Consider the following 23,166-nt stretch of genomic DNA (forward strand, 5'->3'; position numbering starts at 1 on the left):
AGATCTGTCCAGCACTGGCTCTGTGATTCCAACAGGGAATCCCTCCACGTGGAACTTGTCCCCTGAGGGCAGCCTGGGCTGTCTCCATGGGACTTCAGTCACGGGGTGATGCAGGACTTGGGGGGGTTAAGGGGAAAGAGCTGTTTGCCCCCAGTTTCCATGGGGTACAAGGAAAAATTCCAGGCCAGAGAAAATGTGTTTTCCCCTTTTGAGTAAAACAGTTTCTCTGTTTTAAAACTTATACTGAAGGACCAAAGAATTCAGAATTTCACCTGTTTGTGGCCCTTACATTTTAACTTTCCATTGCCACACTGCACTCATGGCAGAGCAGCCTGAAGGAATTAGCACTAGACCCGTCCCTTGCCCCCACCCAACCTCTCTCAGCACTCTCTTTGCACAAGCACATAGACTTTCTCACTTTCCTCTGGTTCTTGAAGAAACACTTCCTAAATTTAGGTTTCTATCAATTTGTTTGCTGCTTTTAAAAAAAGGAGAGGAATATTGAAATGTGAATTTATTTTCTTAAGCATCAGATGGAAAAGAGAACTTCATCTTTGCATATTTCGTGAATGTTCTGGGGGGCCACTTAAAGACAATTTCCAAACCAAATGAGGTAGGAGCAGGGGGAAGGAGCAGCATTCCTGACCCTCTCCAGCAGTTGTTGCTGCCTGCTCCGGGCAGGAAGGACAAACCATAATCACAGCACTGCAGTTGAGGCTTAAGAGTCTGTGATCAGCTTTTGTGTGGTGTAAAAAGAGCTGAAATAAACCTGGTGCTAATAAGTGCAGCCCCTGTCATGTACTGTCAGGCTTCCTTCTGAAGCAGGAACTCCCTTTACAGGACACACAGTAACACAGCAGAGCTGAGGGGGCTTCAAAACAAAAGTGGGGTCCACGAGGTTCCTTGGGGAGCAGCCCAGCTGAACAGCCCTGACCACGTCTGGGTCCTGCCTCCTCACACAGACTCCTTAGTGGATAATGACATTTTCCTCCCCAGATTTTTGGGAGCTTCAGAAGCGCTGGCCTCAGTGACGAATTGGGCAGGTCAGACCCTTCGGAGCTGAGAGCTGGGGGAAGGGAGTTGTGGTTGTGTTGTGAAACCACAGCATCCTAAAGGTCAATAAACTTCTACATTATTACGGAAAACCAGCCTAGAAGCAGATGGCTTGGGACAGCACTACCCTGGGTAGATCCAGAGCAACAAGCAGGCCCAGAGCTGTAGGTGAGAGCCAGGAGCTGAAGGATTTTAGCATTTTGGGCTAACAGGACCACTTTGAGCTCCTCTCCAGCTTGAGGTGCCGTAGCCATGTGCTCGCTGTGGCACGGGAGGGACCCGGGAAAGGGCCGGAGCTGGAGCGCATTTCCTTAAGCAGATCCCACCCCTGGGGGTCACTGCAGCCGATCCCCTGCCGAAGGGTTTTACACTTTTGTACATCTCTGAAGCTGAACCTGAGCCACTTGCAAGGCTTGTGCAGCTGAGACAATGAAGAGAATTCCTTACCCTGGGAGGAAGCCCGTAACACTGAATGGACTCAGTCATCCCTTGCTGTTCCACCAGCCTCCGAACCTCCTCTCTTCCTCCTTTTCCCCTATCTGAGAAGGAAGAATATTACCAGTGTTTTCCTCCAGAATTATTATAATCCTTGGAGTGATGGCCAACAGCAAAATAGATGTTACTGATGTAAAACCTAGTATTTTAAAGGTGAAGTATTCCTGCAAAGTAGTGACTGCATCGGAGAGATTTCTGGGGCTTCCCCACTCCGTAGCTTCCAATGTTAAAACAAAATAAATACAGTATACGTTTTAAAAAAATAATAATAATACACACTGCAGTATTTCTGGTGGCAATTCTTGCCCAGTCCCTTCCCTGCTTTCCCCAGGAGGAAGGGCACTGGGCAGAGGCGCCCCTAGTCCGTGTAGAAGTTGGCAGAATGGTGATCAGTGGTGTAAAACGTGTTGTTGATTCCATGTATAGAACTGTGATTTCAGCTGTCGTTCTCTCGTACTCTGTAAATATGTGTTTTGGCTGTCAGAAACCTGGTTTAGACTCTTTTCTTGGCAGAGTGAATTTGCATGTGGGGCTGGAAAGAAAGAACTCAATCTGTGTCACAGTTTCCAAGGGCAGGATGGATTTTTTTTTCTTTTTTTTTTTTTTTTTTTTAGAGGACAATAAATTTTTATTTTTTTGCTAAGAAAAAAAAAAAATACAACCTGAAGCGGTGTGTGCGTGTGTGTGTGCGCATGCGTGCCCGGGTGGATGTGCAGCCCCGGGCTCTGCTCTGGGGCTTGGGGAGGGTGGAGAAATCTGGCCTGTGGAGCCCTCGAAACAACAGATCTGTGGCAAATTTTGCCTTTCACACAACCAAAAATGATTTCTCTCTGAGCTCCCCTTCCTTTTTGGGAGGTTGCAATTCACTTTTCTGATGGAGGTGTGGTGGAAGAGGGGGAACATCGATGCAATGTGGTTAAGGTGGGGCAGAGACCCCTTTGGAAGTGGCAAATCCAAAACTTTCTCACCCAAATTCTTGGTCTGGACGTGGATTTATGTCCTGGCAGAGCCAGGTTGGGCAGAGGTGAGCTGTGCCAGCTCAGTGGGTACAGTGTCTGTGTGTTGGCACCCAAAAGAGCACACCTGGCCTGTGGATGCAAGAATTACCTGTTAATTTTGGTCTAATTAACGCTTCAAAGGTGCATCAACCACTTCCCATTAGTCCAATCACAACAATAATCTAAATGGGCCCATTTGTATTGCAGAGTATTGGTAACACAATAAAATCAGTAGGTGTAAGTGCCAGCCCCTTCCCTCTTGTGTTCCAGCCATCTGCCTGTGTCGGGTTCTTCACCAGCATGAGGAGGATGATGGGGATTTCTTCCTCTTCCTTGGTCTTGCATTTACTAGCAGCTGGTTCTGTGTGCTTCAGGCCTTATTTTTTAATGCTTGGGCTGTTCTGCTCCGTGGGGTTAGTTGTGCTCTGATTGATTAAGGTTTATTAGTCCATCTCTGTAAAGGGTGGGATTTCTTTTAGGGTGGGAAAAGAGCCACGCAACTGCCTGGAGCTGAGCAAAAATGAAGCTAAAACACCCTGAATAATACAGTGCAAACAACCTCAAAAGAGAGGTCAGCCCGTGCCACCTCCTCCCTGGGACACACCTGGCTGCTGGCAGCCCAGGGCAAGGTAGAGCACAGTGGTTTTTAAACAAACAGCTAAAAATGAGCTGAGACCATCTTCAAACCTCCAGCCTCGTGTAGTAAACCTTGTAATAAAATGGGGGGGCTGCCAGCAGGGGCCAACTCCAGATGAGCTGCAAGGTGCAGGCACAGGGTGCTGGACCTGGCTGAAATGACACCCTGGGACAGCATCTCCACAATCCCAGACCCAGATTTAGGATATTATTTCTCTGCACTGAAACCTAAGCCAGCAAATGGCTTCCTTGGGAGCCAGCAGCGCCTTAATCCCTCCTGCTGTGGGCTCTGTCACACAGATACCAAAGGAGCTTTTTTCTTTTCCCACCCCCACATCCAGGATTTGACCTGAGCTGACCCGGCGGCTGCTCTGCCCTCCGAGGGCACAGCTGGTGCTCAGGCACCCGGGAGGGGGATGCTTTTAATTCCCTGGTCCCTGGCAGCTCACAGGGACCTGCTGCAGCTCGAACACAGCCACCCCCGTGCAGGGTGGGGGTAGAGGGAGCTCCAGGTGTATAATTAGTACTAATTGCAGCGAAAACAAGCTCCAAAAAAAACAACAAATTGTTAAAACCACCTGCCCTGCCAGGCATTTTTGCTGTCACACTGGGTCACCCCACATGGATGCACCCTGCAGAGCTTCTCACCACTTCCAGAGGGACCCAGGTCCCTGGCACAGGCTGGGGGTGATGCCAGGGATCTGCATCCCATGTCTGGGCTGTCAGCTGCCCAAAATATCTCCTGCTTTGGCTGCTAGGGCTGTGATGCTCTTTATTACTGCCCAGGCTCCAGCAGGATCCCAGGCTTCCAGCAGGTCGATAAAATTGGTGGTAAAATAAAAAAATAAACAAACCAAACAGACACAAAAGCGATCCACATTTTTAAAAAAGGAGAAATTCAGCACCTCAAATGCTGTATCCCACCCCACTGTGCTGCTGCTCCCAGCACAGGGCCACTGCCCCAAAGCACAGACTCAAGCCCACGCATCAGCTTTGTGGCTTTTCATTTAAAATAAGAGGCTTATCCACAAGTAAATGAGGGGAAAAAGAAATTTAAAAATGAAAAAAAAAAAAAAAATGAAGGCTGGTTTGGCCAATGGCTGTCCCCAGCCTGCATCAGTCGTGTTGCAGACAGGAAGGGTGGGGACACGGCCAGGAGATGCGGCACTGGCAGTGACAAGCTCCAGCGGGATGGACAGGGACAGCCACACTTCCACATCCCTCGTGTAGTGTTACTAATCCAGGCAGGCAAAGAAATCCCCTCAAATCCAGCTGTCCCCCCTCCACGGCTCACGGGAGCGTTGCTGCCCGAAGGTGGGGGTGAGACGGGGGCGGTGGGGCGGGCACAGGGACCCCTCTGTCCCCACACTCCCTGCAGAAGTTCTGGCTCCAACACCACAGCAGTCCCGTGGTCCCGCTGGCCGGACCCCTCCTTTCAGGGCCATCTTCCTGCCCCTCCCTCACTCCCTCTCCTTGGACTGCTTGGCTCGCTGCTTGCGGAGCTTAGCGAAGGCCTGAGCCTCTTTGTCCCTTTTCCTGGACTCCAGCAGCTGCAGGATCTCATCTGCCGGAGAAGAGGGGAGTGATGGTGGGAGATGCTCCCCACAGCCCCCTCCCCACGCTGCAGGGCCTCAGCCCGGCTGTGGCACCACGTACCCGTGGGCTTGGGGTGCGTGAGGGGGAGCCGGGTCTGGGGCACCCGTGCCATGTCAGCCTCCTCGGTGTCGAGGCCGGGCAGGTGGCACAGGGGGAAGAAGGCTTCGCCCTCCAGGTCGTTGGCCCCCAGCACGTCGTAGTCAAACACGGTCAGCAGCAGACAGGCCCCCTCCTGCCGACACTTCTCGGGGGGGATCAAGCTGCAGGGGCACGGCAGGCTGGGGATCATCACATCCCACCCCCTCGCTCCCAAAATTCAACCTTCCATGCTCCACGGGAAGCCACCCTCCCCTCCCCCCCCCCACTGACCCAAACCCCTCAAACTCTGGGCCCCAGCACAGCCCCGCACCCTCCCCGGTGTTGGGGGGACCCCACTGGGGTGCAGGGGGTTAAATCCCTGGACAGGGCGCAGTTCCTGGAGCAGCAGCCCCATGGCAGAGGCTCTGTTGATGCCTGGGGGGCTGTGGGGACTGGGGGGCCCCTGGTGGGTGTCAGCCCCTACATACAAATCGAAGGCTTCATCGAAGAGGGGGTGCAGCTCGTTCTTCTTGCACTGGGTGGTCCGGGCCACCACCTCGGGGAACTCGTGCCGGGGCTCCAGGGTGAGCTGGACGAAGGGGTCGCTGGAGCCTGGTGGGGTGCAGACATCAGCCCCTTCCCCATGCCCCTCTGCCCCGGGATGAACCCAGCCGGGGAGGCTTGGACACACTGGGGTGGCTGCAGGAGGGGGTCAGGGCACTGTCACCACGACCCCCAGCCCGGCCCGGGCTCCTGGAGGGTGCGGGAACCCCGCTAACCCTGCCCGCACAGCGATGGGCCGCGGGTGGCTGCAGGAGGAGTGACCTCTCCTGGAGATCTCCCCGAACGACAGCCGGACCGCGAGCAGGTCCCTGCTCATGGGGGTTTTTACCCGAGACTGCTTTGCACGATGAAGAAAAGCCGCCTGCCCTGGCTGCTGGCCTGTGGGATGTGGGTACTGTGTCCTGCCTGGTCCTTCCTGCCACATCCCACTGGACCACCCCGGACCAGTGCAATAACCCCCCATTTTCCCCAAATCCACCTCCTTGGGTAAAGAAAGAAATCGAGAGAGACTCCAAGCACTGCCAGCACCTCTCCTGACTGGGGCATACCAGGGACCAAGGACAGGGGGTCCCGGGGCAGTGGGGCTCCCCTGCCCACCCAGGGGGGTCCTGGGACAGTGGGGCTCCCCTGCCCACCCACACCCACCGTTGGAGTCCAGCGGGATGAGGTTGGTGGCGTTGAGCACTTCCACATGGAGTTTCTGCTCCAAAGGCCGGTACAGAGCTTTGATGGTCACGGCCCCGTACTTCTCTGAGCTGGTGTCCAGCTGCAAAGTGGGGTACAAGGATAAGGGTGCTGTCCTTCATCCTCATCGTGGAGGGGAGACACAGAGTCTGGCAGAGGCTGAGCAGGAATTTTGGAGTACCCAGGGTTTGCTGGAATCCTCTGGGATGCAACTGAGCTCACTCCTCTCAACACTGTGGCAAAACCTGCCCCAACAGCCCCAGGACTGGGAGGAAATTCCACATTTCCAAGGCAGAGCCTGTGAGCAAGGGTGGGATGTGGGAAGAGGTTGGGAGCACCATCCGGACTCCTACCTGCTGCTGGATCCTGTTGCTGAAATATTTCTGGATGAGTTTGCGGCTGCTGGCGGAGCAGAGGGCCAGGTGAGTCTCCAGCGTCTGTGGGGAGGGTGAGAGGTGATGGTCAAGCACACAGACAAGTCCACAGCCTGGGGATGTCCTCCCTGGCAACCCTCCCTCCCAAAGGAACCCATGGGGACTCCCCACCCCCATCTCCATACCTGGAAGGTTGCAGTGTGGAGGGTCTCCAGCGGCAGCCCACAGCCCTCGGCGTGGAAGCACAGCTCCAGGCTCTGGGGACAAGGATGCTGTCAGCCACCAACCAAACCCCTGTCCCTGCCAGGGACCCCCTGCTTCCCCCTGGTACCTTCAGGGCACAGAACAGCCTCTGGTAGTGCTGGACCGAGGGCACCTGCAGCCCCCCTGCTGCTGAGAGCACGGACAGGGTGTGGTGCCACAGGAGAGTGAGGAGGCTGCAGGGGAGAGGGAGGCTGTGAGCAGGATCCAGGGGGTGGGCTGGGGAGATGGTCTTCAGCTGAAGGGCTTTGCAAAGCCCCAGCAGAAAGTGCCTCATCCTGCCAGCCCCGAAGTGGGATGGCCCCAAGCCGCACGGAGCTGAGGGGATGCTCCTGCCCAAGGGATGGTGACACTGGTGGCCTCTGCCACAGTGCATCCCAAGTGCCCTGGTCACCTTTTGAAGTTCTCCTGGACCAGATGCTCATTGAGGTACTGCAGCTCCGACTCCAGGAACTTCATGAGTGGGATGATGGACTGCAGCGAGAGGAGAGGGGCATTGGGGAGGGCAGGGGGGCTGTGTCCAGCAGGGCACAGCAGGCTAGGGAGGATCCCAGAGGAGCTCCTTCCCACAGAACATGGGCAGGCTGTGCCTGGTCTGGTCCTGCTGCTGACACAGGCATCAAGCGAAGCATGTGGAGGTCTGGGCCCCATCACTGGTGTGTCCTGTGCCCCAGGTGTGGGCAGGGAGCAGCGATGGAGGGTGACAGAGGCCTCCACCAAGCAAGAAAAGACTGCCCAAAAAAGATGGTCCAGGAGGGGCTGGACCAGATACTTACATCCTCAGGCTTCTGGGTGTCACTGGAAGATGAGAGCTCCTGGATGTGCCTGGCGATGCCCTTTTCCAGCTGCCAGGGAGAAACACAGGAAGAGACTTGGACCTTGCCCTCTGCATCAGCCTCCCCATGCCCAGCTCCACCTTGTCCCCATCCCAGGAGCATTATGGGCTTCAGGACACCTTGGGTGAAACTGCTCTGCGCCAGGTGAAAGCCAAGGGGGGGGTCAGTGGCAGGTGGTCACCTTGGTGGCCAGGGCTTGCACCACGTCCCGGACCTCATGGTCCAGGCAGGCCACGGTGCTGTTGAGCTGGTTGTGCAGAGCGTTCTGGATCTGCTGCGGGTCGATGACGCCCCTCATGCGCTGCTCCAGCTGGGCCCAGTCCAGCTGTGACGGCAGCTTCAGCATCAGCAGCCGGAGCTGCTCGATGTTGTTCACCACGATGCAGAGCTGGGGGAGGTGAGTCTGTTTCAGGGTGTCCACACTCCCTGAAGCATCCCACATCCCCATCCCCAGTGCAATCGCCACCACTATTGCCATTCCTATCTCCATCCCCATCCTTATCCCCAGTCCATCTCCATCACTATCTCCATACTCATTTTCATCCTCACCTGTGTCCCCATCCCCATTCCGCTCCCCCTGCTCACACCGTTTCCCTCCTGATTTTCCAGGATTATGGCTTTTGATGGCCAACTGGTCCCTGTGGAACCCAAACTGGGGATGTCAGCTGGGTTCTCAGCAGCTCAGCTCCCTCTCTGCCCAGAACCAGGGCCAAATCCTGCCTTTCCTGGAGAAAGCAGGACAGGTTGCAGTACCAACCTTGTTGGCCGACTCGCCCTCATTCCGCTCGCTCAGCGACAGAGCCTCAGCCCTCTCCTTGATGAGCTTGCAGTACATCAGGGAGATCTTGCACATGTCCTGCAGGACAGAGAGGAAACCAACAGGACTGAATCAGGCAACACAGGAACCACCGTGGGCTCAGGGAACCACATCACTGGGGGGGACTGGCTCCTTCAAGGAGACACATCTCCAAGAGGAGGAGGAAACTGCAGGTGCTGGTGCCCAGGTGTACAAACCTCCAGGAGATTGACCATGATCATGAAGGCTTTGTCAGGGTCTGGCCAGTTGAGCTGCTGCCAGGTTGTCACGATCTGGGCGTAGCAGGTGGACAGGTCAACAGTGGATGTGCTGTGCTTTTGATACCCGCAAGGCTTCAGCTGAGGGGCAGAGAAGGCAAACACAGCTCATACGGAGAGATGCCATCCCAGGGAGCAGAGCTGCTTCTTTACTTTGGGGCTCCCTGGCCCATCATCAGCTCCTTATATCCCAACATCACCACACAACCACTTTGGAGAGTGGAGGAGATGAGGATGGACGGAGCAGCATGAGCTCCCTGCTTCCCTCCATAACCAACCCAGCTTTGCTGGACCCCACTGAAGAGCAGGGAGAGGAGCCTGTGGCCTCATGGCTGCCTTCTCTTCTCTCTTCCCAGAGGTTGGAAGCAAAGGGGATTCTCACAGCACGGCCCAAATGCAGGGTCCTCAGCCCACACGGGCTGCCAGGGAGCAGCAAAGGAAGGGACACAGGGACACTGTGTGGGGCCAGGGTGAGTGGGATCATCTGGCCCAGGGGACCACATACTTTGTCATGTCATTTGGGAGAGGAACCAGGAGCTCCTGGGCTGCCAGAGGCACCTATGTGGTGGTCTCAGTGCTGTGAGCCAGGCACAGCAGTGAGGCATGGAGGACAGCTGGAGTGTCCCCAAAGGGAGGAGGGAGACTTCTCCTCCCCACGTTACCTGGTCCATCTGGATGGCTTTCTGAGCCCTCTCCAGCGTGGTGGTGTAGGCCTTCTGCAGCCACAGGGGCAAAGCTTCCTCGAACCACTGGTGGAAATTGCTCAGAGCCAGAGGTCCATCCCTAGGGATGAAGGCACCGGCTTTTCCAACCACACAGCAGCGGCACGGGGCCGTCACCCCTCCTGCTCTCACATCCCTCCTCCTGCTCTCACACCAACCCCCCTCAGAGATGAGCCCAAAACTCTCCTGGTGATGCTCCCATTGACACCAGACACCAACAGCCTGCTCTGCCTGGGGTGCAATTAGTGAGGTAGGTGAGTGGGAAGGATCTGGAGATCCTCTCAGTTAACTGCTCGATCCCTCCCTTTGGCACCTCTCCTCTCTCGGGCTTGGATACCTCCTTGAGAGGGAGTCCTTCATCTCATAGAGCTCCTGCAGTTTCCTGTAGAGATCAAAGAGGCTCTCAGCTGTGGGTCTGGACATGCTGCTGTCCACCTTGTGCAGCTGCTCCTGGACATGCTCCGCAACCTGAATGGGAGCAAGGGCAGGGGGGACACAGTGAGGTCCAGCCAGGAAGGCTCCTTCTGGAGTGAGGGTCAGCTCAGGGGACTTCTATTCCTTTTGGGTGGCATTTCAGAAGATCTGTCGGGTCAAATAGTCACCATCATCACTCTGTGGGTGCACAGGGAGAGACAGGGAGTTTCCCTTGCTCCCTTTCCAGGCTTGCAACAAGCAGTTGCCTCCTGAAGGGTGGCCAAAAACCTCAGCCTGTCTTTAGACCTTAGTCCCCCGAGGGCAGAGCAGCCCAGGCTTGCTCACCAGGCTCTCCAGCTCCAGGTAGGCAATGGAGAAGATATTCAGCTTCAGGTTGCTGCAGAGAGAAACGTGGAGTCAGGAGCCTGCCAACCCCAGCCCAGCAAAGGCAGCCCAGCAAACCCTGCCGGGCCACGTCCTGGGTGAGGACAGTACAGCTCTAAGGGGCAGAGATGGGACCAAAGATCCCACCTGTGGAGCCCAAAGGCCAAGGAAGGAGGCATTAAAGTGCCCTGTCACTCTTGACCCCAGGGAAGGTGGATGGGGGCGAGATCAAGCACTGAAACCTACGTGCTGAACAATTTATTCCAGATCTTTTGGCACTGCTTGAGATCTTCTATCACCTCCAGAAGGAGCTTGGACAAGGCTTTGCTATTCTCCTCTATGCTCTGCAAAGGAAGGAACAGCTTCAGGTTGCAACAGCTTCTGGATGCTCAGACATTTTGAGGTGACTTTATCGTGTCGGAGAGACAGAGGTGGGAACTGACCTTCACCATGGGCTTGAGGTGCTGCTTCTGCATGTGAAACCACTCCATGGTGCCTGACTGCAAGAGAGGAGTCCTGGTGGGATGGCAGGGAAGCAGGAGGAGCAAAGCCAGCTCTGTCACCCCCTTCACTCTCCCTGTCCCCTGGGTGGGGTGAGGACCTGTGGTGGGAACCACAGGCTGGGGCCACCAGGTTGAAGAGGGGCTGGTATTTCCCACACCATGGTGATCTGTGTGGATTTGCTGAGCTGTGGGCATTGGGCAGGGGATGGAAGGGAAGGGAAGAGAGACCCACAGGGTCCCACCCTGCTGGGGCTGGGGTGGGTGGGACCCCCAGTACCTTCAGAGCTGTGGAGACCATCTGGGGAAGGTCAGGGCTGGGTGTGCAGAGCTCACGGAAAGCTTTTGTTTTGCACATCTGAACCAGGACCCTACAAAGCGAGAACCTCGAGTGAAACCCAGCACCTGCCATCAGAAACAAACACCTCTCCTCCTGGAGAGACAGCCCAAACAGACTTCCCCTCCCAGTGACATTCCCCACAGGGAGCCCAGGCTGAGGGATGGGACAGGACAAATGCCACAGCAGCCTAGACAGGGGAGGAAGGGCTCACACTGAGTTTTGCTCAAGCTCAGGGGCTTGGCCATTACTGTGGCCAAGCCACAGGACCCCACACACAGCTGGCACCAGTGCCCAACTCACCGCAGCAGGGACTGGAGCCTCTCCGTGGACCTCGGCACGGAGAGGGGGAAAATGATGCGGAACCTACGGATGAGGGAGACCCCGTAGGTCAGCAAGGACTGGAAGGACTCGGCCAGCTCTGCTTTCTGAGGAGAAGAAAGGAAACATGCACTGTCCTCTTCAGTGACAGGGAGATGCTGGCAGGACCACGGCACCACAGAGGAGGGAGCTGGTGCTCCTGTTCCTTTCCAGCCTGCTCCAGGAATGGGAGAAAACCCCTGATGTCTCTGGTAGCTTCTCCCAGGAGGGGCTGAACTGAGCTTTGTGCTTAAACCTCATTGCTATGCATGGAAAATTCAGTGTCTCAGCAGGGTGCAGGGATGCTCTGGGAAAACAGGCTGGGAGAAGCAGAAATTGGGTCATATTTGAGTTTTGCAGGGGGTTGGGATTCACCTGGTGGCAGGGATGGAGGAAGGGGATGTCAGTGCAAAGGGTAAGGGGTTCTCCACAGAGAGGGGGGACAAAGCCCTGGGAAATGCCCTGCAGACACCCTGGCACCCCGGTACCCCACAATCTCCTGCCCTTCCTGGAACGCTGGGAGTGAGACAGCCCCAGGAGCTCCTGGGAGGAGAGGCTCAGGGTTGGGTGCCTGGGGCACCTTCCCCTGATCTCTGACCCCGCACGTGGAGCTGGAGGCCCCTCACCTGCTCTGGCCTCAGGCGCTCCCGCACCCACTGGTACTCGATGCTGGTGATCTGGTGGAGGAGGCAGCTGCTGTTGAACTCCAGGCTCTGGTAGAGTTTGCTGTAGGCCAGCCACTGCCTGGGGAGGAAGGAGGGCTTGGCTGAGCCCCTGGGGCTGGAGGGCACCAGGGGCCAGCCACAGTCACAGCTGGGATCACAGGGACAGCACCCAGGTGTCCTGGGGGCAACACCTGAGCTCATGGGACACACCAGCTATGGCCAGATGGTCCCAGGGAAGGCTTTGGGGCCCTTGACCCTCCAGGTGCTGTACTGGGGGTCCCTGGGCGTGGGGTACTCACGCCATGTCCTGGTGGAAGTCGGAGAGGTCCTTCTGTGTGGCGTGCAGGTACAGCACGGTGCTGGCGTGGCTGCTCAGCTCCCCGTCCCAGGAGGTGCTGCCGGCCTGCTGGGGGGAAAGGGGGAGGGGAATGTGTCCTGGAGCAAGACAGGATGAGCGAGGAGGGGGACAGGCACCATAGTGGGGTGTATTTGCAGGAGTGGGAGCCCCAGAAGGATGCCTGGCACCATCCTGACCCTCATTCCCATCACACAAGTGTCGGGGTGTGGGCTGCAAAGGAAGCCCTCCCCCAGCCCAGCTGCTGGAGGGCTGCTTCTGGTGCTGGTACCAGCACTGGTGGTACCTGGTGCTGGAGGATCTCGTAGGACACCAGCTGCTGCAGGAGGTGGCGGTGGACGGTGTAGCTTGGCTGTGTCCGGCTGCTCGTGGTGGCCCTCTGGGAAGAGACAAGGCAGAGAGAACCATCACCTGCCTGGACACACAGGGACGCTGTCACAGTGGGGACACAGCACCCAAAAAGTGAGCCTGGAGAGCCAAGGGCTGCAGGTGCCCCAGGAGCAGGGTCCCCGTGCTGGCACAGAGCTCTGGGGAGGGTCCAGCTCATGCAGACCCTGGTGCTGGCACCTCTGCTCCTGGGGCAGGCCCCAGACAAGCCCCAAGGGACAGGCAGCTGTCCCATCCTGCCCAGGCAATGGGAAAGAACCCCTCTTCCCATTCCATCCCACCTTCTTGTGAGTCAGTAGGAACTGCAGGTGACAGTGTCCCCGGTCGGGATAAGTCTCTGTCCGTGGCTCCAGCTGGTACCAATGGTCATTCCAGCAGTGCAGGTCCTGCAGGCACAGAGGGACAAGGGGGAAGCCGTGGGCAGCCTTCCCAGGAGAAGGATCTCATTCAAAGACCGGGGGATCTTCATCCCACTGCGTTCATGGAACAGGAAGATTGGATTAAAAATACAGGATAGACAGTGACTGAGCGTGTTGGAATGACTGTGGCACAGTGAGGGACCTGACATCACTTCGTGGCTCTGAGATGGGATCCGGGCTGTGCTGGGTGCTGCCACAGGGCTGGGATCCTGGGATCCCGGGAGGTTGAACTGGTGCCTGGGGAGCCCCTTGGAGGAGGGGATGCACTGGGCGCTCACCTTCAGGCGAACCACCACGTTCCCCAGGAAATCGTCCTGCCCTTTGTCTTTGCGAGCGTCTTTGAAGATCCTGAAAGGCACAGACAAAGGAGGGGGTGGGAAGGTGCCCTGCAGCTGTGACCCGGCCGCGGTCGGGATGGAGAAGGGTGACACAGACCTGCCACCCCACCCCCCTCCCTCCTTCCAAAGGCGATTTTTAAAATCCAGCAGGCAAATGAGCATTTCCCACCCCCTCTTTCCTCAGCAGCCTTGGGGCCACACCGGCACCAACCTTTTGAGGCCGTGGAGGTCCGTCAGCTCCCCCAGCTTGTGCCGCATCGACTCCACCACGTCCGAATCCCTGCGAGGACGGGAGGCAAAACCCACCGCGGGGAAAGGGGGAGACCCAGATGTTGGAAAAACAGAGCAGGCAGTTGCAATGACAGTGGAGAGGGGAAAGTACAGGAGCAGGGAAGTGACAGGATTGAGGCCACCCCAAAAACCCAGCCCAAATCTGCGAGCACGTGGCTTCTCTCCATAAATTAAACCAGGGCTTAGGACCAGCCCTGCCTGGGCACAGCCAGCCTGGGCTTTCTCTGCTGGCACAGGTCACATCCTGCACTGAGCACTGCTCCACAAGTGATGGGGAAAGGGGTCCCTAGCTGCCTTCTGGGCCTTTAAAAGGGTGCAGGTTGAAGGAACACCCCAGGGATTCTCCCAGGAGGCAGAACACCCTCGGGGCAGGGTCCCGGGGTCACTGGGATGCTGTCACTCACCACATGTCCAGGTGGAAGCTGGATGTCTCTGCATCTTTAAACTCCCTGCAAGGCACCAGGGGATGCTGTTACTCGAGTAACACACCAGTGGTGAACCCTCCATCCACACCCAAGAGCCCCAGCCTCCCCCTGCATCCCCCCGGAGAGCAGAGCCAAGGGGTGGGGCTGGATTACAGGATGAACGTCTCGTTCCACACCGGGCTGAGGGTCTGGTTTATGACTTGGGTGCGATGGATTTGGTCTTCGGGGATGAGGTCTTTGACCACAGCCTTCATCCTCTTCTTGTGGTCAGGGTGGGCTGGTTCCTGGCTCCTGGCCTCGATGCCCAGCAGGCAGTAGGGGTCACTGAGCCCTGCGAGGGCGGAGGTGTGGGAATTCCACTCGGGAGCAGCAGCTGCCCCTCTTCCCACGGGACACCCACCCGTCTCCACTTACCGCTGACGTCTTTACCCAAAATCCCCTTGGCTTCCTTCACAGTGGCTTTCAGGCAGTAAATGGGGCTCTGGAAAAATGAAGAAATAGCTGTTAATGTGTGGGGTCACCAACCCTGTGAGGAAGGATCAACCCTGCCAGGAAGGAACAACCCTGCAAGGAAGGATGGGGCTCGAGCAGGACCACACCATCAGCCCCCACCCAAGCAGTGACAACCCCAGGGCACCCCAAATCACAATCACAGGGGCTCAGAGGCACTGCAGCCCCCCAGCACCACCCCAGCTGCATACTGGGGACACTGTACCTCCAGCTCCATGACCTTCTGCATGATGACACTGTGCTCCTCTGCGTCCATGCCAAAAGCCTGTGAGGATATCGGGGCTGCTGATGGATGCTGCCCTATTAACAGGGGCTGGAGAGCAGCCAGGGGCTTCCTGCTGCTCCCTGGGAGCCAGCTGCAGCCCGAGGGGAGAGGAGAGCAGCAAAGAGCCCAGCAGGAAGGCTGGGGACCAGCTGAAAGCCCTTGAGGGAGAGCCTTCTTCCCACCATCCCCAGCCTAAGATAAACACTTCTCCCCAGGGCTAACATTTCCCAGCCACAGGCTGTTCCCAGCCCTCCAGCTGGATGCTGCTGCTGCATCTTTTATGGTGCTTGTTAAGAGCTCCCTCTGAGCGACCCTGTAGGGCCCAGAGGAATGATTATTGGCTCCAAGCAACCAGAAAGTGTGTGTGTGGAGTTAGGGCAAGTTCTGAGCAGGTGGGATGGGGCACTTCCACATCCTGGCTCCTGGAGCCTCTGGTCAAGCCCAAGCCCCTGGCACATGGAAAGCACAACCTTATTCAACTTTAATATTCTCAAGTTTGCAAGTGAAAGTTTGTTATTCAGCCTCCTGAGAATTTTGTGGTCTCTTGTGAACCACCAGAGTAAATCAAAGCCCATTTAAAAACCCGCTGAGTGAGCTTGGGGCACAACAGACCCCCACCATCCCCTGTAGCTGGGAGGATGGATGTGTCAGGGGACAGGTTTTGAGGACCCTGTCAGGAGGGACACACCTTCTGCACGTAGGAGTAGAGCTCCTGGGAGTCCCCGATGTGCTGCTGCTCGGGCTTGCCCAGGCGGTGCCGGACGGTGTAGAGAACCTCCTCGTAGAGCAGGGCCAGCTGTGGGGGGACAGTGCTGGCACCTCGTGTGGGGACAGCCGGCGGGGACGTGCTCCGTGCATCCCCCAGGATCAGCAGACTTCCTCCTCACAGCTCCCTGAGCTCCTGGCACCCCCTGCATCCAGCCCTGCCCGCCCACACCGGCTGTCCCTGGGGAGCATCTCCAGGAGCTGAGCCATGTCCCCAGGCCCCTGCAGCGCTGCCACCCCCTCCAGCACCACTGAGACCGCAGTGGGGCCACGCTCGTACCTCGTCCTTGGAGAACCGGTGGGACAGATCCATCTGGGGAGAGAAGGGAAGCAGAGAGGTTTCCCATCACGAGCGTGGTTTGAGGAGGAAATCGTGGCCGGACAAGGCAGGGCAGCCAGGACGGGGTGGCTTCACCCACAGCACATGAGGGTGGGATGTCCCAAAGGATGCTCTGACACCCCACAGCCGAGGGGAATCACCCACCAGCAGGGCAGCATGGGGGGCTTCCCCCCCAGCCCCATTAATTGAGGAGGGGGCTGCAAGGGTGGCATCAGCAGCTTGGGGTTACCCCCAGGAGGCTTTAAAAGCCAACCACCCACCTTTCACCCCCTAGAGCTGCTCATTCCAGCAGCACCAGGCTGGAGAGCAAAGCAACTGAGGCACAGGTCAGGGGGCCAGAGCACAGTGAGGAGCTCCAGGCTGGGCAGGGAGATGCCAAAAGCCAACAGGATTTGGTGCACTGCTGCAAATCTCTGAAAGCTGCAAAGGTGCACTGCTCATTCCCCACGTGAAGGACAACCAGCAACAACACTGACTTTCCAAATAAGAATTAAATCCAAGCGGTGACACCACCAGAGGAAGGGGACCAGTGTCCCTGTGCCATCTGCTACTGGTCCTGGCACTGGAGCCACTGGGAATACAAGGGGTGACACCAAAAAATGTAACAGAAATTTTTAAAATGAGTTTGGGCTTTTCTGGGCTGAGGAGCATTTGCAGAGCATGGTCCCAGCACCTGCTCATCCAGGGCTGGTGGGGATGGATGGATGGATGGATGGATGGATGGATGGATGGATGGATGGATGGATGGATGGATGGATGGACAAGTCCTACCTGTGGGTCAGCCCAGGCCCCAAAGTGACCTTAGGATACCCCTAACAGAAAAAAATAAACCAACCCTGAGCTTGAACATTAACATTTGCTTATGGCAAATCTAGGGCTGGCATAATCCCCCGGCCATCTGGACTGAATTCAACCCTTCTGGCCCTGGCAAGTTTAACCCTTGAGCTGCTTCTCTCCCACCTGCCTCTACATCCCTTCTTGTACCCACTGGTGGGTGCTGGAGGCAGCACCCCTGTGAAAGGGGAACCTGTTGCACTCAGGAGGGTCCCAGCCTGCCCCTGCCCAGGGACCATCCACCTTCTACTGCTGCTGGCACTGTCCTGCCTGTGCCAAGGCACGGGGGACATGGCCCCATCCCAAATCCTTCAGCATCCCCACAGTCAGCACCGCCCCATGGCAAGGTTGCAAGTGCAGAGGGGACAGAAAAAGGACTTTATTTCTCTGCTGCTGTTATTTATCAGCAAGACACGAGCATCTGCTCCTTGCCCAGCAATGGGGCAGCACAGGAGGGCAGGGGGAGGAATCCCTGCTGGTTTTGGGAGCAGCTCCCTGCTGTTCCCTTCTGCCCCCAGACACGCTGCGGGATCTGCTCCATGCTCCCATGTGCACATGGGACTGGTTAAGCTAAAGCTGAGCTGAGCCACCAGGACATGTTTACTGCTGCTAATCCCCATGCCAAGAACCCAGCTCAAATCCAGGAGTGTTGCTTAAATCCGGGTCTGGATACAGCCACCGGCATCAGCCCACCCCAGCAGCTGCAGCAGCGAGGGCTGCAGGGACAGGGGTGCTTGAGAGGGAGGACAAGTCCACCAGGACAGATCATCCCAGGAGCCCAGCACGGGGGACTGCGCCCTTGTGCTCCCAGCAGAGCTGTGGGTCCCATCTCATGGGAACAGACACAGGGACACAGAGGAAGTGCGTCAGGTTGGGATGGCCCAGAGCAGGGTTTGGGGGAGCTGCTAGCAGCAGAGAGCCCAGAGGGGCTGGGAGGGGGCTGGGAAGCCAAAGCCAAGCTAAGAGGGGACCCTCAATGGGGGCACAGAGCTGCAGCTGACCCCGTATTCATCTTGGGGTGCACATTTACATGGGTATGGTACCCCCATCCCTTGGTGACCCTGGCAAAGCATCACACCCAGGACTTGGCCCCTTTTCTCTCATTCCCCTTTTACAGCCTCAGCACCCAGCGCTGCCCCCCAGGTCCCCTGGGCACAGCCACCCTGACCCTGCCTGGTGCCATCGCACCCCAAACACCCTCCCCAGCCCCCCGGGCTCAGAGCCACCTACCTCGGGGTTCTCCTCCCTGGGGAGGGTCCCCTGGGGGCTCCCACCAGCACGATCCATCTCGGGGGGAGGCTGAGCGTGGGGCAGGGCTGCAGCTCTGCCTGAAACTGTGGCCTCCCTCGCTTGCTCAGAGGAGGAAACCACAGACCTTATCACAGCGTGGCCATTTTAGCAAAGCGGAAACGTGCTCAGGGCTCCTTCCAGAGCACCCCAGGGACGCAGGCGCCCCGGCCCTGCTTCCCAGCATGGGGACTGCGTGGCACACATGGGCTGGGGGCAAAAGGAAGGTGTCACATCCAGTCCCTGCTATCGCCTATGAGCCTGGAATTGGGAGTAAGCAGAGAGAAATAGTCCTGAGAAGGCTAAGCCCAGCAGGGGAAGGGGAGATGGAGAGCATTGGTGGAGGCAACAAGAAGGATCTGGGCTCTGAGGTGTTTTTCAGATCCATCGTGCCTTGAGAGCGCCTTGAGAGCACAGACAGGGACCTTGCAGAAAGCAGGGGGTGTCTTCAGCCCCGGGGAATGGAGGGGATTTGAAACCCCATGCAAAAGCTGCAGGGTGAGAAGTCCTTGCAACACCCAGGAGCGTTGCACAAGGTTGGGCTGAGAACAGATGCAGTAAAGAGCCAAAAACAGCACTGAGAAAGGGCCTGTGACCTTTTCCCCAAACGGGCTGTCCAGAAAGAGCTACTGAGAAAAAAAAGCAGCAAGAAATGAAGTTGAAAATTTGTTCTTTACTGTCAGCTTTCGTTCTTGTAAACACTTTATCTGATTGGAACCTGCCAGGCAGTTGCCTGTCCCAGACCGGCAGCCGTGCCCTCCCCTCGCAGATCCCTATCAGGATGCTCTCACTGATAACAAACTGGGTGGGGGAAGGCCTGGCTGGGCATCAGGAGATGGCCAGGGGAAGAGCCAGCTTGCTCCTGGCTGTCTGCTGTGCCTACAGACACAGCTGAGAGCAGCCTGGGCTTTGGAGGAGCTCTTGAGCTGCACAAGCATTTGCTGCTCAGCAGCCGGACCCACAGCCCGGGGAAGGACGAGGATGACAGCCCATGCTCAGTGTCACTGCTGGGGTTTGGTGTCCCTGCCGGGGCTGCTGAGGAGCCACAGGCTCTGTGCTGTGTTCCCAGCCTCTTTCTGTCCCCTGGAAGGTCCAAAAGCCATTAAAAAGACGCTTCAGATGTAACACAGGCAGCAATGGCTCCACACTGGGATCAGTGGTACTGTGCAGGCACTCAGGGATTTGTGCTGAATCCAAACAGGAAACCATGACCATGGAAACTGCACTGGAAAGTTTGTCTCCTTAGCAGGGAAGGAGTCAGAGTCCATCAGCACAGAGACCCACAGCACGCTGGCTCCAAGCAGGGCTGCAGGAGGATGCTGGCAGCAGCATCCCTGTGAGAGTGAGAGGAGGAGGGCAGGCAGCCAGGCCCTTCCAGCCTTGCACTCATCCAGTCCTTCAGTTGAGGGAGGTTAGTTTAGGAGAGACACACCTTCCCTTTGCCCTGGAACCCTGTAAGAGCAGGTGATAATGGCAAAAGGGTTCCCTGAGGTTGCAGGACCAGGAGATGGACAAAGGGCTGAGAGCACAGGCAGGGCGTTGATGTGGGGGGCAGATTTTCTTTATCCAGGTCAGCCAGTACAGGACTGGGGCCAAGAGGGGCTGCACAACATAAACACAGTGAATTGCCAGGGCAGGGGGATGCCAAGATAATCTACAGAAAAATAATCCAGAGATATAGTGAGACACCAAAAAGCTGAAATCCACTCCTGTGATTTGTCAACCTTGTCCCCTGAGGTCTGAAAAAAGCTGCTTGTTACACTTCTGCTGTCTCCCCTGATAGGAGGGCTCTGGTAACTGTCCCCAGGAACTGGGTGCCCCAAGGAACTGGGCTTCAGAACCCTTTCTTGTGCACTCCCCAGTTTGGCACTGGAGTCCCCTCCTCACCCCACACGTGGTGAGAACACCCGTTCCCTTTGGTGTCAGAGATGCTCAGAGGTGCTTACCCAGCCCTGCCAGCCTCAGCCTTTGCTTTATCCAGCCTTTTCCCATTGGCTCACCTTGGGCAAACAGCTTTAAAAGCATCTCCTCCCTTGCTGATGGAGGGAGACGTGGTGGAGAAGCCGATTCCTGCCCCATGACACACACAAATGCAGTTTATTGATCTGGGACATCAGTGCTCTGCTCCCCTGCAAAATGTTGTCAGTGGGAAGTAGAGAAAAGTGCACAATGGCCTTTGGAAACCATTGCTGTCATCTCTGCTTTTAGCTTTGATTGCAAAAGCAAAATCTGGCCCAGCAAAGAGCAACCCCAGAGGTGAAGGCAGGACATGGACACAGCATCCTTGAGCTGCTCACACTTTTCACTGCTTCTTGCCAACAAAAAGATAACAGCAGTCAGGATGTCTCTTGCCTCAACCAGCACAGAGAACAGCTGAATGAGTTTAGTCAGTCCTCAAATCCACTTCTTTCCTCCTTGTAACACTGGAGAAATAAAATCCAGTCATAACTATTGCTAAACATCAGACAGTGATTCTCCAGCCAGGAGCTGGTGGCTGGGCTGGGGTTGTGCAGGCTTTACAAAGGAAAAGTTCAGCTGCACTGTGGGAGAGTCCGTTTAAAAGCTCTTTCCCCAGCAGTTCCCCAGGTGGCCACTGCCTGGTTTGCAATGCCCACCGAAATGCCCAGGCACAGCCCGGCAGGGTGGGCAGCACTCAGCTCCCATCAGAGGCCAGCACGGTCCTTAGGCAGGACTCAGTGCAGGGATCACATGGATTTGAGCCTCTGTTCGTGCCAAGGGAGAGCTGTTTGGTCCTTTTTCCCCCCTGGGTTTTACCAGCAGCCACCTCTTGCACAAAATACCGGTGACAAAAATCACCAAGCTCCTGTATTTGCACCTCGAATTACTCCTTGTCCAGGAAACAATAAGAGAAGCCCTAAAGGCAGCTCCAGAATGAGCAAGGATTTCTAGTTAGTAGAGACAATCCTGACAAACTCCATTCCCCACGCTGGCAGACAACTAGCAAAACATCCCAGACATCCAAGGCAGGACTTTCCAGAGGGAGGGGGTCGGCATTCCCCACAACAGCCCCCCCTTCCCACACTGTCAGTCTGCCTCTCAAAATAGCCACCATATTTATGCACAATATGGACCGAAGCCTTATGTTCCTTTTAAAAATAAGTCATCCTAAAGGAAAACCCTTTATCCCTGTCCCCAGTATAACTAAAGTCCACAGGTCGCTGCTGAGTGGGGTTGTAGGGGCTGCTGAGAAAACAGATCTCCAAAGAACAAGCATCATCACCTTCTTTATAGGGAATCATCTTCCCCTTAAAGGAAAACCTGTTAGGAAAGGACTCTACACCAAGCATTAATAGCAGTTTATCTCCTACCTCTTGTCTCGATCCTGAAGCCGCAGCCTGGCCTCACCCTTATCTCTCGGATGGAAATGGGCAAATAGTCAAAAAACTGATTTCAACATGTCCCTCCCTCACTTCTCCTTTTAACCACGGGTCCAATGACTCTGCAAAACCCAGTGGTGCCTTCCAGGCTTTGGCAAAGTGGACAGTGCAGTCACCAGGCAGGGGGGAGGAAGGTGGTTTCAAAATGAGAAGGACATCCCTGTTCATCCTCTTTGGGGCTGCCCAGGTGGGGAATCCCCCTGAGACCCACTGGGTGCTGTGGGGCCAACAATTCCTACCTGGGAGGGATGTCAGTCATCCCTCCTCCCTGTTTCCTGTGGGTCCTTCTAGTTACTCCTGCCCTGACCCCACATCTCTCCTGCCACAGGCTCTCCCGAGCACTTTGGGGGCACCTCCCAAAAGATGGTGGTACCTGGGAAGGAAGTGGGGAACACACAGCACCTCCCACCTCATTTGGGGCACCTTAGAAGGATGTCAAGGCAAACTCCATCCTTCTGGGAAGAGCAAAGGGGACTCCCAGCCACCCACACAGGACAGGGCAGTTGTGAAAGCTCTGTTCCCCGTGGGAGCCTTGTGCAGGAGCAGGGGTTTGGCACAAGAGCTGCCAGCTCCATGGCAGGGATGTGCAAGGATGAATCTGAGGAGGTCACAGACTTCATGTGTAGACCTGGATGTCCCTCATTTGCCTCACAGCACCTTGTGACCACTTTAAAATGTTTCCACCATCACTGTCATGTGCTGTGTATGCAGCAAGTATTTCTTCCACTTCCCTCTCCCAGTGAGATAATTCCATTTCAGACACTGGATTTATCAACCCCTCACTGCAAGGACAGCGAATGGGGGACACAGATTTCAAAGCCAATTTATTTGCTTGTTTGGGGGCTGAGTTGAGAGAAGCAGGACCTACAGCATGTGCCTGAGCTGAGGAGGGGCCAGGGGGATGCTTGTGAAGGTGGAAGAACTTGGGGCTGACACCCAGGTACCTCCATGCCCCCATGGTGCCCATGAACCAGGTTATTCCGGAGCAGACACCGAATTACTGACCAGCTTCAGCACAAAGCATTCTCCCCATGGCTTTTCCACCAACAATTCTCCCCACACACTTGCCAAAGCCCCTGAGGAGCCCACAGAGCCACAAGCTTGGATGATGGGAGGAGGCTGAAGGACAACCCCTCCCACCGCCCCCACATTCCAGAGGGACACGCCAAAACATGGAATATTATTGCAGTCAGGCTGGGCCACGGGGAGAGCCAGTGTGTCCTAGCCAGAGCCCAGCCCTCACAGAGCAAAGTACATGGAAAAGGAGGAGGAGGAAGAGGAGGAGGAGGAGACACAAGTTGAACAAGGGAAAGGAAAAGTTTAGAAAGATGGGATTTGCTGAGCTGAGCTCCTAAATGGAGCCAAGCTGATACCTTTTGCTCCAGCATCTGGAAACCATAGGAGTTGTGTAGGAAATGGCAGGTGGGTTGGGAGGAGCCAGCAGGGAGGGATCCTGGTCCGTTTGCAGACCTGAGGTAGGAGATCCAGCAGCCAGCAGCAGCAGGTACAAGTCCGTGCTCC

At 56.4% G+C, this 23,166-nt stretch overlaps 1 protein-coding gene across 9 annotated transcripts; it reads right to left on the bottom strand.

Annotated features, from left to right (window-relative positions):
- Positions 1-3,272: 3,272 nt before the first annotated feature.
- On the bottom strand, positions 3,273-23,166 carry UNC13D (unc-13 homolog D). 9 transcript variants are annotated; one of them, XM_069032872.1, is made up of 32 exons: positions 18,191-19,593; positions 16,067-16,099; positions 15,710-15,817; positions 14,962-15,021; positions 14,661-14,727; positions 14,400-14,577; positions 14,226-14,270; positions 13,742-13,810; positions 13,471-13,540; positions 13,055-13,159; positions 12,673-12,765; positions 12,331-12,434; positions 11,993-12,110; positions 11,310-11,434; positions 10,950-11,040; positions 10,613-10,669; positions 10,416-10,513; positions 10,131-10,182; positions 9,709-9,839; positions 9,312-9,432; positions 8,590-8,730; positions 8,333-8,431; positions 7,757-7,963; positions 7,516-7,584; positions 7,134-7,213; positions 6,810-6,915; positions 6,664-6,735; positions 6,458-6,541; positions 6,066-6,186; positions 5,345-5,468; positions 4,839-5,038; positions 3,273-4,746 (listed from the first exon to the last, which is right to left on the bottom strand). In XM_069032872.1, exons 1-32 carry the CDS (start codon positions 18,245-18,247, stop codon positions 4,643-4,645), a joined length of 3,189 nt encoding a protein of 1,062 aa, XP_068888973.1. In that variant the 5' UTR covers positions 18,248-19,593; the 3' UTR covers positions 3,273-4,642. The 9 variants fall into 9 exon arrangements, with proteins under 9 accessions (XP_068888973.1, XP_068888977.1, XP_068888974.1 ...); XM_069032873.1 differs by lacking the exon at positions 18,191-19,593 and adding an exon at positions 23,019-23,166 and having other exon boundaries at positions 3,274-4,746; positions 12,331-12,437; XM_069032874.1 differs by lacking the exon at positions 18,191-19,593 and adding an exon at positions 21,577-21,635 and having other exon boundaries at positions 3,274-4,746; positions 12,331-12,437.

Source organism: Aphelocoma coerulescens, chromosome 18 (genome assembly GCF_041296385.1).
Source record: "Aphelocoma coerulescens isolate FSJ_1873_10779 chromosome 18, UR_Acoe_1.0, whole genome shotgun sequence".
NCBI classification, from domain to species: Eukaryota; Metazoa; Chordata; class Aves; order Passeriformes; family Corvidae; genus Aphelocoma; species Aphelocoma coerulescens.

What these genes read in the sequence shown, in the direction of transcription:
- UNC13D (XM_069032869.1), bottom strand. Translation starts at nt 15,938, where the DNA reads ATGCAGGGGGTGCCAGGAGCTCAGGGAGCTGTGAGGAGGAAGTCTGCT. An exon ending in AGGGCGAGTCGGCCAACAAG is followed by an intron (nt 7,964 to 8,332) that starts GTTGGTACTGCA and finishes CACCTCCCCCAG; the next exon opens with CTCTGCATCGTGGTGAACAA. An exon ending in TCCACACTGCAACCTTCCAG is followed by an intron (nt 6,542 to 6,663) that starts GTATGGAGATGG and finishes CCCTCCCCACAG; the next exon opens with ACGCTGGAGACTCACCTGGC.